General features: G+C 45.2%; 1 protein-coding gene across 5 annotated transcripts in view; it reads right to left on the bottom strand.

The window, feature by feature from the left end:
- Positions 1 to 14,434, bottom strand: part of MITF (melanocyte inducing transcription factor) — a 230,614-nt gene extending 216,180 nt beyond the window's left edge. For 3 of the 5 annotated variants that reach the window (XM_040247236.1, XM_040247237.1, XM_040247234.1), the window contains exon 1: positions 14,159 to 14,404. In XM_040247236.1, the coding sequence (XP_040103170.1) occupies positions 14,159 to 14,262 (104 nt within the window). In that variant the 5' untranslated portion in view covers positions 14,263 to 14,404. Of the gene's footprint in view, positions 1 to 14,158 lie in introns of all 5 variants that reach the window. The other 2 variants (XM_040247238.1, XM_040247233.1) reach the window with 2 other exon arrangements.
- Positions 14,435 to 14,935: the final 501 nt, after the last annotated feature.

Below are 14,935 nucleotides of genomic sequence, written 5' to 3'. Positions count from 1 at the left end.
TGAAAGATACAAAGATATTGAAATTTGAGAACATGAGGTATTACAGCTTTTACTGGATAAAGGTAACTGTATAACGAGGCTGTCTTGTGAAATGTGAAAAGCTAAAGCAGGAACTCACTACAGGCCAAGTTGAAACGTGACAGTTGGGAATGACAGACACCCGTGTGGACACAACCGTGGAGTTCAGCTGCTGCCCTACACAGCATTGTGAAACCTAAGTTAGCGCACCTCATTATTTATTCCTCCACCTCACTGGCCTATCATTACAATGAAAGGCAACATGTTGATAAAGGCAAAGATTGTTCTGGCAACAAAAGTAATCCCTTACCCGTAAATAGCACGTGCTGTCTTTAAATACCTCCCTGTGAGGCATCCCGGAGTTCACCACTGTTCAACCAGCATCTACTCCCAAAGTTCCTCATGCTAATCCCTGGTGGCTCAGACAGGAAAGAATCTGCCTGCAATGCAGGAGACCAGGGTTCGATCCCCGAGTCAGGAAGATCCCCTGGAGCAGGAAATGGCTACAACTCCAGTATTCTTGCCTAGAGAATCTCATGGACAGAGGAGCCTGGTGGGCTAAAGTTCATGGGGTCGCAAAGAGTTGGACATGACTGAGAGACTAACATTTTTAATTTTTCACTTTTGAGAATCACGGGGTTAGTAGATTCAGAAGCCCAAGGTCAAGCCAACATAAGACTCCACTGAGCAAAAAAAGGCAGAAGAATCCTACAGAAGAATATGGCTAGAGTTGGCCTGAGTCGGAATGATGGTTCTGGATCATCTAACCAAGATAATCTGGCCCCACTCCCCTTCTGTTCTGTGAACCCTCTTGTTTTCCTGCTCATTGCCTTTGAGTCATTTTATCTTAGTGCAGTGTCTCAAAGTAAAAATTCATTTCAAGTCAAAAATTCATTGCATTGCACCCTGCTGGTGCTGTGGGCAAAGATGGAATCACAGTGAGAGCCTGGTTACTGAGCACAGGCTTTGGGCTGGGGAATTAAGTCAAGTATTTCTTTGTAATTCACTCAATTATCCTACAACTTAGATCATACTATTATCCACTCACCCCACTTAGTCCTCTGTTGAAACAGAGGCTACAGGAATAACTTGTTCAAAGAGGAAAAAAAAACTAGTAGCTGATCAAACTGAAATTTAAGTTAAAAATCCTTCTTATTCTGAAGGTTGAACCCAGAACTCTAGACTTCTTCGACTGTTTACAGCTCTTAACCAGTTTACAATAAGAAAAGATTCTTTGCCAAAAAAGCATCAGGGCTTTTTGTCTGGAGAAGGTCAGCATGCAGCAAAAAAAAAAAAAAAAAAAAAAAAGAATCAAAATGCTTGGGTTTAGGTGGATTAAAAATAAGAAGAGGTTGAATTTCTTGGTAAGTAAGAAGTCCAGATCTACTCTATAGGCCCTGCTTGTTTGACATAACACTGGCCTTGCCATGCCCTCTCCTCTAGAGAGAAGGATGGCCTGGTGAGATTCAGAATGAGGGGGACAATCTGTTATGTCGGGACACCCTAACATGCGACTAAACAGAGGCTGGCTGGTCGCAGTCACCCCGCCCCTCTGTTTTGGAAGCTCCCACATTCTACAAACTGTCTGGAATTCATTAAGACAGGAAAACAGGCTGACAGTCGTATTTCAAATTTTATTCAGCAGAAGTTCTGTGGAAAACAATTTGGTCATGTGGGCACACTCAAAACCACCATCACTGTTTCTCAACCAAATCATTCAGTCAAGTGACTGCAGTGTGCTTCAAGTTTCACACTTTGCAAATCTCTGATAAACTACAGCCCTCAGAGACCTGGGAGAGGGCTTCTTATGGAAGCACAGCCAGGTTAACTCCAAGTCACTCAGAGCTCACATCTGGACAACCCAGCATTCTACCAGGTTTCACTGATGTACATCTGATCACTAACATTCTAGAGGGAATGATCCTTTTTTCTTTTTTTAAAATCAGTATGTGATTATTATCAGTGACCCTCTCTAGCCTGACCATAACAAGCAACACCCTTTTTTTTTTTTTTTTTACAAAATATATTCCAATCCAGGGTATTTTTCCTATATGGAGACACAGGACTTATGGTAAAAGCATTAGGGAAGTGTGTGCATATCAGCATGTCCTGGGGGACTTACTGAAAGACACAGACTGCTGGGACTCCCCAGCCACAGTTTCTGATTCAGAAGGTCATGAGTAGGGGCTGCAAATATGCATTTCAATCAAGTTACTAAGGGACACTGAAACTGTTGGTCTGGAGGCCATATTTTGAAAATGATTGCACTAAGGTGATGGTGGTAGTGGTGGATGTACTGTTGTTGTTCGGAAATGGGGTGGTGATTTTAATCAGTGAACTGGAAATAGGAAGCAATACAGAGAGGTGGGGCTCAGACAATGGATCAGCTCGGGTGGCCCCCACTGGAGTGACAGAAAATTTAAATTAACCACGTTTAATCAGCAAAAGAAGATATAAAATAAAATAACAGAAAAGACCAAGGATAAACCTAAGCAAAGATAGGCACAACTTGATTCAGAAGCCAAAACCCTCCTACTAGGACCATGGTGATGATGGCTAGCTATCTACCAAAAGTGGGTTCTCCTTTCTAAGTTAAGAGGTTTTGCTGCTCAGCTGGGGTCTCTCTTTCCCAGTTCCCACCCCAGCATCCAGACCTAGATATGAAACTGGACCTTGCCAGAGAATCTGAGCAGAAGTGATGCCTGTCACTTTGGGACTTAAGTTACGCCTTCTCCTCTTCCTTTCCACCACCAGACACAAAAGATGCCAGGGTTCTAGGCAATGACAGAACCAGAAGATGGAAGGAGCCTGGGTTCTTGATTTGTCACATGGAGGAAAGCTGTCTGCCTACCAGGAACTACTACTTACATGATTATCATCTGCCACTTCGTTATAGCAACCAACATTAACCCAAAAGAAGGACTTAGTTTTCTCTGCCTCCAAGTTAGGGCTTCATTCTAAAACACAACCACCATCCCAAGTTCAAGATCAATGGAAACAAAAGGAGACTCTCTGTGAGCACCCAAGCAAATCCTGGGATTCATTCCGTTAGTCTACATGTAACTCCCTGAAACTGATCCCTGTGATACAGAAGAGTGGCGAGCCTGTATCGATTTCTCCACCCCAAAGCCATGAAACTCAAGCATGCAGGCTAAGCACGTGGGAAGGGGCTGTTACAAAAATTTGGAAAAGTGACTATGGGCAGGCAAAATAAAGGTGCCCATTAGGGGAAACACATGAGGACAAGGGAGCTGGCTGCCAGTGAAATCTGATTAGAAAGATGACAGGTGTATGAAACCAAGAGTGAGAAAGAGGGATACCTCGGCCAGCAGAGTGACATGTGTATCACTGACTCCAGAAACAAATCCCAATTCATTGCTCTTGCCATTCAGCCCCTTGCCATTAAAGCATGCATTTTAGCAACTGCGATACTATGATCAATCGAACGGCATCAAATTCTCTCTCATTCACTTCTGAATCAACAGTGATATAAAGCATCCACATGCTATCAATATCGACAGAGTTGCATTTCACGACCCCGTCATTTAGCATTTATACCTCTAGCCTTCATCTAGATAAGATGTGATTAGTGTTTATCTACCTAAACACCAGTGGATAAATGACCATGCCAAGGTGATGCAAGATGTGGTTCCAAAAAGTCTACCACTGATTGTCCCATACACCACAAGCCAGGGGCCAGTTTCTCTCAGAGGTTACTCTCTAACCATGCTTCTTTGGAGCAAATGGGCAAACTTTTATTTGGAATGTCACCAGGAATCGTGCCAGCTGTTTATATTTTCAGAGGCTCTTTTACATAAGCTATTGTAAACTCTACCTTGAAAAATGAACAGACTTTTCAAGAATGCATAGTTGGTGTCATCCTTTTCCCTTAAAAGGAAATGATCCTAACTGGCCAATACTATTTTAATGTTTATTCACAGTCATTATTCTTATTCACAGTCATTCTCTGCCCCACGTATTATAAATTTGTTGCAAAGGGTTCTATTGGCTGAGATGCCAATTTTCTCAAGTTATGCAGTTATTTGAGACTTATGAGTTATTTGAGTTTGAGTTATTTCTCAAGTTATTTGCAGTTTACACAGAGCAAACTGACCCTGAAATAATACCTTTTCATTTTTTGCTTAAAGATTTCAAATGCAAAAAAAAATTAAACAGAAGTATACTCAGTCCTCTTGACAGAGAAGGGATTGTTACAATATTGGAGTGCCTGTGAATACCACCTCCAACTGTTTAGGTTCAGGCAAGAGGAACAAGGTGGCCACATCTCACTGAGGTGCCCAGGTAGACTTTATAGGGATTGCACTAGGTTCCAAGTTAAACAGGAAAATCATCCTTATGTTTTCTGTGTGCTTTTCCCTTCATCAAGTTTCCAATCTCCAGTTATAAAAATAAAATGTATGTTTTGAAAAGCATGCTTTTTTAGGACCAGTTAATATTCAGGAACATATCACAGAAAAGGTACCGAAGTAAGTACAGCATTCCTGTCTATTTTATCCTGATCTGACGTACAACCTCAACCACGGGACTCAATAACTTTTCTCTGCCTCAAATCTTCTTCCCATGGAAGCAAGTTAAGCTTCCCAGAAAGAAAACCTATCCTACAAAAGCTACACACGGTCCCATCAGTGGGGACGACCACCCTTCCCATCGGCTCTCTACCTTGAGGGAAAGTAGGGGAATGTGTGTCAATGTGTCAGCAAGTTCTCCCACTCAGGGGCGGGGGTGCCAAGGGGGCAGGCCACAGAAGCCTTCCTGAAATTGCTCAATAGCCCACAATTTTCTTATAGAAAGACACAATTCTACCAGTGCCTTCCCTAAAATTTCAACTTACCACGTTTGGATTTAAAATATTTGCTCCCACACAACCCAAGACCCTTTTCCTGTGGACACTTGAATCAAAGAACACAGTTACTGACATTTGAATGCTTTGAAGATTTCTTTCGTAAAGGAGTGAATTAAAACACGCCATTGCCTATGGATGTCAACTCTGATGGAAGCTAGAAGTGGTGTGTGGGAGGAGAGGCTTCTTCTTTTACTTTCTGCAGGAACACTGACATTTTCACATCAGTGTAGACAGGAAGCGTGTGACCCAGGGGCTGAAAACAGCCCTGGGAGTCAGGAGTTCTACATGGGTCATTTCTTTGTGGTGTGCATGTGTATTTGCTGAAATTGATCTCAGGCTTTACTTTTTAATCCTAGGTGACTTGGCCCTCTCCTTTGCACCAAAGATGCAGCCAAAAACTGTTCCTAAACTGAACATAAAGGAAGTATGGCCAGACCAGAATGATCTCAATGCAACAAAAGTGAAATGAGCAAGGAGACCATTCAAGTAAGATGATCCTGGAAGAAAGGAAGGATAATAAAAATACCAAGACCCATCTCCACGTTTAGTCCGGGGGTAGATTTGTAAAGACAACCATAAATCTCTGACTCCCTGGACATTAGAAAAACATTTAAGACTAATTATAAACACTTATTTACAGTGAAGATTAATGCCTGCATGTCTTTCTCCACTGTTCATATAGTAACTCTTTTCATGCATTACCTTTCATCTTCACAGCAGCCTTGCAAAGTAGTTATCACTCCATCTTACAGAGGAGGGAACTCAGAGAGGTTGGTGAGCTCGTCCAAAGTCACACAGCTAGCGAATGGCAGCAGCAAGATCTGCACTTTTAACCCAGACATTTGGTGCCTCAAAAATCACTTCCTCTATGAGGTCATTTCTAAAGACCCATCCAATAAAGAACCTTCTTTCCCAGGCACTCTCTATCAATAACATTCTATTTCGTTTTCCTAGCATGAAAACTTGTCTTATTCATCTATTTGCTTCATTATTAGCTTATATCCCCCACCTCCAAGATGACAGCACCATCTAGTCTATCTGATTCTACTTTTGATTCCCTAAGCCAGCAAAGAGCTGTCATACGATAAGCACTTAATAAATAAGTGTTGTAAGGAAGGAGAGAAATGAGGTAGGTACAGAAAAGAAAAAAAAAACAAACAAATCCATGTCCCTCTGACCCCAAAGTTATACTGCCTTTGCTGAAAGCGACTGAGTGACATTTGAGAAATGACCTGGGGAGGACAACAGGGGCTCATGACTTTGGGGTATCATTTATTTCCTGGTGGGTCTTTCTCTCACCATTGTCTCCACTTCCTGAAGCACGGCATTCCTCTCAGCCTGCCCTGGTTCAACCTCTGTGCGAACACTCCAAAGGTGTATGTCTTTAACCTTCACAGCATGCATGAAACACCACAGGAAGGAAGATGCAGCAAAGAAAGAAGGTAGTCATGTTTAAGACCAGACCTAGAGACACAAGGGGCCTGGTCCCCAGGCCTTAGGAACAGAAATAGGGTGTGGGTGTTTCAACAGAGATCCCAGATCTGCCCACTGGTCCTCTCGCCCTCAGTTGGCTCAGGAAAGATGAAGCCTTCATAGCTTGCTATAATTCCTTGCCCTCAAGTACACACTGTTCATCAGACTCACAAAAACCTCCTTATAAATGCTACATTTGTCTTTACAATATGAAAAGCTTGGGGCAACTACACTGACTATCTCTGACCCGCCTTCCTGACTGTTTTCTCCAAATAATGCATATTTGGAGATGAGTCAAACATATTTTTATAATTTACTTTGATGAGACAGACCTAACAGCAAAGTACATTTTATACTTAAAACACACACACAAAACAAATGAAACTCTTGCTTACCGTCCTTGAAAAATGACAAAAAAAAACACAATTTAGCCAAAATTTTCTCCTATTATTTATCCTAATACTGCCAGTTCTGAAACAAAGCAGTTGGAAGGGGAAATTTAGTAACTTTGATTTGTCCCAAGATACATTTTTTTACACTGAGGTCCTATTCCTGACAGTAAGCACATGTGACCTGTTCTAAAAAAAGGATATTTTCCACTTCTTGCACAACTGGAGCAGATATAAACATCAGCCTGTGCAAACGGCACTGCAGAACTCAAAGGGAATTAAACACACACACACATACACACACTTAAATAATTCTATAAATAGCAGTACTCGGGAAAAGGAAATCTCCAATAACACACAAAACCAACACTTAGAATCCCACTTTAATCAAGTTTTCCATCTAATCATACCACACAAGCAATTTGCATAATAAGATCTGAACATCTGCCAGGTTAACGTACTTCAATCTTGTCCATTTTGCTTCAGATACATAATTCTGCACTTGCTTTAGTGTTGTGCTGCGGAGGGGGAATATTGCAATCATGGTAAAATAGAAGAGAAGGAATTGATATTACTAGCATGTGCTAGGCACGCTACAAAGCACATTTACACATGTTATCTCAGTTTTAAAATTTCCACCAATCCTAAGAGGACACTTCTATAGATTCCACTTCACAGGTAAAGAAATTGAGAGTCTAGGAGGCTAAGAGTCCAGCTGTGAACACAGACACAACAGTTAAGTGGCAAAGCCATGGGCACTGTGTTTAATTAAGCATGGCTACTTCTGAACCTGTCTATGTGCATCCATTCTCTGCCACCCCAGGTGACCACAGAACAAGAGGAAGAGCTGGGACTCTGGTGGCAAGTATAAAGGCAGGAATGCATCTGGGGGCGCAGTGGTTAAGACTCCATGCTTCCAATGCAGAGGGTGCGAGTTTAATCCCTGAACGGGGAGCTAAGATGGAAGCAGTGTTATAACAAATTCAATAAAGACTTTAAAAATGGTTCATATCAAAAAAAAAAAAAGATCATGCCTTAAGGCATGTAACATTTTATTTAATGTTATAAAGAACTATGCTTTGAGTATTGCTTGACATTCAATGCCAAAATCGAATCCCCTTATTTACTGACAAAACCCCACCCCAGTTTCCCTTCCTCTATTACGTTCCCATGGCTCATGCCCCTGATTATCACGCTCCGTCCTGTATGTTTGGCTGGATCTGTGTGTTCCCTTCCCTCCCACTACAGAGGCGAGTTTTGGAGAAGGCGCAGCACAGGCAGGCCCCGTACCTTTCACAGGGCAGCCCAGACTAGTGCACTGGAGCACAGGACCAGAGCCAGAACCAGGCCCATCTAACCATGATGCCTTGGTTTCCTTCTCTGTAAAATGTCAACAGCAAAAATACAAGTACCCAAGGTAGAAGTGAGACTTAACTGAGTTAACAGAAGTAAAATACCCAGAATCATTCCTGGCATGTAGTAAGCACTGCATGTTACTTGTTTTTAAAATTATAACCCACAACATTATTGCTCTTATTTATTATTATCATCTCAAGCAGTTTGTGCAAGTTGACACATGTAAAACCACTTAGGACCGGGGCTGGCACACAGTGCGGCCTCAGTAAATGTTAACAGCATTCATCGGTATGAATTTGCAGGTACTCAATATATATGTGTGGAATATGAAACTGTATGTATGTGATGATGCCACAGATGTTCTGGGTTTTTTTTTTAACCAGCATAAAGAAACTGTTAAGGACTGCATCAAAATTATAAAACACAAAAGATTTATCTGCAGCACCTCATTAGTGGGGGGAAGCAAAAAGATTTTACTAAACTTGGGATAATTTTATTGCATAACAACGCTGGCCTTAGAGAAGAAAGCCAGAGTCAACCAAATGCAAACACATTCTGGAAGGTCAGGACTCACTGCTAAGTAATAGAGAAATAACAAGAACATCTGCTAACATTTACTGAGCACTAAATATGTGCCCAGCATCATGCTAATACTTTTCCATAGTCAATGTCACAGTTAATGTCCTTAAGACCCTTAGGAGGCAGGCCCCTCAGTTGCCAGATGAAGAAACTGAGGTTAGAGGTCATCCAGCCTCCCCAAGGTCACTCAGCTTGTTAGGGACAGACAGAAATGACAGAACAATCCTCTTAAATCTCCATGTAAAGTAATTCTCTACAGATTAGACAGAAAGAAAAATCAAGAAAATTTTCCAAAATCAATACAAGATGGACAGTTCCGTCTTGAAAGGGTATTTTTAATAGGAAGATGTGGGTGCATGCAAGGTCGCTTCAGTCGTATCCAACTCTTTGTGACCCTATGAACTGTAGCCCCCCAGGCTCCTTTGTCCATGGGCTTCTCCAGGGAAGAATACCAGAGTGGGTTGTCATGCCCTCCTCCAGGGGATCTTCCTGACCCTAGGATTGAATCTCTTATGTCTCCTGCTTCAGCAGGCAGGTTCTTTACTACTAGTGCCACCTGGGAAGCCCAGGAAAAATCTCAGACTAAATCCAAGAAATGGTGGTGACTTTACATGGAAATTCATGCATGTGAGCATGAGTTGGACACAACCATCTTTTCTTTCTCATCTGAATACAAATCTGCAACGATTTCACACACGTCTCTCTGAATCAGCATCTGGGAACCATTGCTTTATCTCATCCTGCCAATATAAACCTAATACTCACTTTCATTCCCATTTCTAATTTGTGGGAAGTTAAAGAACCATTATCTAAACCATTATTAAAACTTTGAGAAGAGGAGAAACTGGAATTAGATTAAATAAATTCTGAAGTCTCTCCAGGAAAAGGGCATTAGCAGCTACAAAGCCACAAAATTTAGCACCAAGTTGAGAGTCCCTTGGACTGCAAGGAGATCCAACCAGTCCATTCTAAAGGAGATCAGCCCTGGGTGTTCTTTGGAAGGAATGATGCTAAAGCTGAAACTCCAGTACTTTGGCCACCTCATGTGAAGAGTTGACTCATTGGAAAAGACTCTGATGCTGGGAGGGATTGGGGGCAGAGGAAAAGGGGACGACAGAGGATGAGATGGCTGGATGGCATCACTGACTCGATGGACCTGAGTTTGAGTGAACTCCGGGAGTTGGTGATGGACAGGGAGGCCTGGCGTGCTGCGATTCATGGGGTTGCAAAGAGTCGGATATGACTGAGCGACTGAACTGAACTGAACTGAAACAAAACAAAAGAACTATGAACCTGAAAGATGCTAACATATTAAAAAAAAAATTTTTTTTCGGGACCTAAAGCCCTACAGAGAGTCCCTTCCCTGAGATGGACCCATTCAATGGTTCCACATCTGACCCTGACCTGACTGTGCCCATGTGTGATATCTGGGTTCACCCTCTCATATTTGGCACCTTTCCTCTGCCACCCACCATTCATGGCTCATTTCCAGGAGAATACACCAAGGTTTCAAAAACCTTTGGGGAGGAACCAAACTGCAAACATTTCTTCAGAAGACCCTTTTCTCTTGTGTTTCTCTCTATGACACAGCTTCTCCAGTCATTGTGACCAAAGTGGGGTTCCATCACCTAAATCCATTGGCTTCACATTCCTAAAGTCTAGGAGGTCTGGGTTAGGAATGAAACTGTCCTTCCTCATCAAACACTTGCACATCTAAGCCTAGTCCAGATGAAGAATATATAAACTCCTCTTTGGAGACAGCATGGTGGATACCTATTTTAAAAGGAAGGCAGCCTTAAATGCAAAAACCAGAATCAAATGGCCCATCCAGAATGAAATACAAAGGGAGAAAACAACACATAGTCAAACAACAAAACACTATTGTGCCAGGCATTGTTCTAGGCCTGTTCATCTGCCACAGGGGTGAGTCTGTGTCCCATGGACATTTGGTGGCATCTGGACATATTTTTGGATGTCACAACTTGAGGAGGGATGCTATGGCCTTGAGCAGGAAGAAGCCTGGAATGCTGTTAAACATCCTGCAATGCCCAGGACAGCCCCCACAGCAAAGACCTATCCAGTCCAAAGTGTCAACAGCACTGATGATGAAACTCTGTTCTAGGTCCTGGGGGCATCACAGTAAACCAGGAAGACCCAGAAATCCCTATCCCCTTGGACCCTGCAATTTAGTACAGAGAAACATAGCATAACTGGAACCCATTAGAAAATGATAGACTAGGTCATAATGTAAGTACTGTGGGAAAAACCGAGCAGGGCAAGGGACACTGAGAGTTTAGACGGAGAGCCACAGCACAGAGCGTGCTCAAGGCAGGAATGACATTTAAGGGAAGACATGAAGTCGGCTGGGGAGGGAATGAATGCTACTGCTCTCCGGACAAAGACAGAAAGTGCACTTGCTGGCCCCAGCAAGTGCAGCTTACAAAGGGACAGAGGGGGAGAGGTCTGGAGTGTTCCGGGAATGGTGAGGAGGCTGGCTGCAGCAGAGGGACCAGGGGCAACAAGAGACCCACAGTCAGTGCTGACAGGGAGCCCGCCCATAAAGTGGTCTGCCTTGGACCACTTTAAGGGTCTCGAGTTTTACTGATACCAGGGAGGGTTCTGAAGAGAGAACATGATGTGATACATTTAACATGAGGTTTCTCAGCCTCAGCAGTAACAATCTGGGTACAGATAATTCTTCATTGTGAGACTGTCCTGAGCACTGGAGAATGTTCAGCAGCATTTCCACTCTCTACTTACTAGAGGCCAGTAGTAACTCTCATCCACTGTAGCAACCAAAAGGTTGAAAACCGATTTTAACATAGACATTGTGGCTCCTGTGTTGAAAAATCCACTGAGAGTCAGCAAGGATAAAGGCAGGAGAACAGGTAAGAGACAATTAGCCAGCGAGGCCAGGTGGCAAGTCTGAACTAAAGTGGGAGCAGAGGAGTTGGTGACAAGTAGGCAGATTCTAGGGGCATCCCTGGTGGCTCAGATGGTAAAAAATCTGGCTGTAACGCAGGAGACCCACGTTGGATCCCTGGGTTGGGAAGAGCCCCTGGAGAAGGGAATGGCAATCCACTCCAGTATTCTTGTCTGGAGAATCAAAGGGACAGAGGAGCCTGGCAGGCTACAGTCTATGGGTTCGCAAAGAGTTGGACACAACTAACAGTCTTCTGTTATTAACAATCTTCTTTTTCAGGAGGATTCTAGACATATCTTCAACTCCAAAAGACAATCCAGAAAATACATCTGATAGACAAGGCAGTTGCAGCCATCTCCCCCTTCTGATTTCAACTTTTTCCAACCAAGATTACAAGAAGGGAGGTGCCCAGGCAGACTTAAGACAAAAAGCCACGAGGAGGAGGCCCTGAACATGCAGCCCTTGCAAAGTCACACAACAGATGTCGATGACAATACATCAGAAAACTGTGGAAAACTGTACTATAGGGAAATTTTGCCAACCCCATATATTTATTCACAGATTTTATTTCACTGGTTTATTTCAAAGAGCATGTGTCTGCTCCACAGACAAGTTTTACAACTTTTTTCATTTAGCCTTTCTCTGTGCACCGGTTCCATCCTGCACCTGTTTCCAGCTTCAACGTGTGAAACCAGTGCTTCCCACATCCACGAAATTTTCTTTACACGTGCAAGCTAGCTCCTGAGGATGCTCAACCCTTGCAAGTCTTTTTTTTTTTTTTTTTTTTGCCGACTCTGAAAAAGAACAGGCCCCAAATCCTCCAACGTGAGTTTCATGGCATTCATTTGGGTTTTTCCAGATGGTATTTTCCTCACTCTCTCAAATTTATTTAATGTTATGTATCAGCTACCATCAAAAATGTTCCAAACAGTCCGGTTAATTCATTTCTTTCAGGACTACACACACACACACACACACACACACACTCCCTCCCTCATTCTGGCCATGTAAGCATTTGCTTATAGAAGCAAAAGCAGAGACTGCTCGGTAAAACACTGGTCCCTTCAGCCGAATACAGATAAAGCCCCAATGAGCATAACCAACAATACCCTTTACACACTATTACTCCACACCCCCAACCCCCAACACACACAATCTAGGCTCACACACAAAACAGCCATTATGAAGAGAAACCACCAACTAAAGGCTGGTTTTAGGCAACTAACTGCATAGGAGGTTTCCTTCCAATCTCCCTGAAGCATCTGCCAAGAGGCTGCTTCAGCCACCGTCAGTCGGTGTGCTCTCCGCAGATTTCCTTCTCCAAAGTGGATTCAGAGTCTGACACAGCCCTGAAGGAAACGAACTTAACTGCACAAGTACCAATCCCCCATGCCCCAGCAGCTCTGATCACATCCCTTCACTCCGGATCCAGTCCTTCCTTCACCATGATTTCCGGACCCTGTCCCCCCCTTCACCCAAACACCATCGACAGTGAGGGGCCGGCAGAAGGTTTGAAACGGATGCAGAAGCACTGCTGAAGCTTCTAGTTCCAGCCTCATGCTACCTCACAACTGAGGGGCGGAACTAAACCCTCTCTACTCTCAGCGCCTCAACTGACCACCTCTCTCTTAGTAAACATTGGAAATGTCCTGAGTGGCCACAGGACAGAGAGGAAGAAAGACACCCAAACTGCTCCAAGGGACAAGTGGGAGTGGAGGCAGCCTAAGAAGTGAGCACTAAGGGTGATGGGACGCCAGACCAGCAGGTGTCTTCACTCTCCTCCCAAACAGTTTTAGAAGTGCCCAGAGAATTAAAGACATGTCTCGGCCCAACAGCGGTCACTCGGCCAAATCTCCGTCTCAAAGTTCCCCCACCCCCACCCCCTCCAGGGAAGGCCTGCATTTGAATGAGACCCCAAAGCCCGGGAGTTCCACCTGGACAAGGAAACACGCCCCCCCCCCCCGCACCCCGCCCCTCCCGCACAGGGGTGCCGCGGCCGGGAAGGTCAGGGGCGGGGCTCGGGAAACCTCACCTGGCGGCGGCCCGAGGTCGGTTTTCCCAGAGGGGCCGACTCCTAAGCGGCCAACAACACAGGAGCTAATTGCTTGTCTCTAACGTCGCGCTCGATCCACCGTAAGCTCTCCCTCCCCCAAGTTCTCAGCCCCCTGGGATTTTCAGAAAAGGGGTTCACTCGAAACTAACCCAGACCGCGGCCCGGCCCGGCGCTCCTTCTCCCCTACCTCCGCGTCGGGGCACTCCCCAGCCCCCACCCGCTCTCCGCAGCTGGTATCCCCAACCGAGGGATCCCCTCGCCCTCGCGGGCTGTCCGGGGCTGCCCGCCGCACGCCCAAAATGCGCTCGGGCGGAGACCCTTATAGGTGCACCCGTCCGGCCGGCACGGCCCCCAGCTGCGGGGGTCAGTTCGCCCTCTGCCCCGGGGCAAGGGCACGGGGTCCTTGTCCCAGAGTCCGGGCCAGCTGCTTTCCTCGCCTCAGAGTGGGCGGCAACGGGTCCTCCAGGGGCGGGCCGCGCCTCCCTCCAGCTGTCACCACTCACCTGCTCTTCAAAGGTTGACTTTTGAGTTCGTAATAGGTTTTGGGCTCTTCGTGAAACTCCTCCCCGACTTCGAAATCCGGCACGATCCCCGATTCCGACTGCATGGCTCCAGCTTCCCGTCCTCGCACTGCTCCAAAGTGAGAACCGAGCCCGGGGTCGGAGGGGAGGTGGCGGGGCCTGGGTCCCCCGAGCGGTGCGCCCCCAAGCCTTGCAGAGCTCAGCCCGCTGGCCCGCGCGCGGCCGCCCGCCCCGGCGCCGGGAGTTTACACTCGAACCGGGACGGGAGGGGCGGCTGCCCGGCGCCGTCTGGGAGCTGTAGTCACAGCCGGGCCGAGTATACCCGACTTGCCAGGGGAACCGCTCGCCACAAAACTACAATTCCCAGAAGGCTAAGCGAGGGCAGAGGCAACGTGGTAGACACCGCTAGTGCAACTCCAGTTTGGATTCATTGTCAATGTCAGCAGCTCCTCTCCCTTCTCTCTCTCCACTAGCTTCAAGGGTACAGACTTGACCATTTAATAAGAATGGACTCAGCTGTGTTCTCCTACCATCACTCCTCCTCCAAGCTCACACATTTCGCGAGGGCACGCCAAGTCCTTGTTAAAAAAAAAAAATAGTAAAGGGTTTTGGCACTAGAAAGTTTCAGCCCTTAAGTCTCTCTTAAACAGACTTTATATTAGGCTACATGTATTACAGCGCTGCTGCGACAAATCAACCTGTCCTCGATTTGGAACTGCGTGGAGGAACTTTCCTTCACTCTGTAAGTAAAATAGTACT

Source organism: Oryx dammah, unplaced genomic scaffold (genome assembly GCF_014754425.2).
Source record: "Oryx dammah isolate SB20612 unplaced genomic scaffold, SCBI_Odam_1.1 HiC_scaffold_9, whole genome shotgun sequence".
Classification (NCBI taxonomy): Eukaryota; Metazoa; Chordata; class Mammalia; order Artiodactyla; family Bovidae; genus Oryx; species Oryx dammah.
This window is presented reverse-complemented; position numbering and strand designations above follow the sequence as displayed.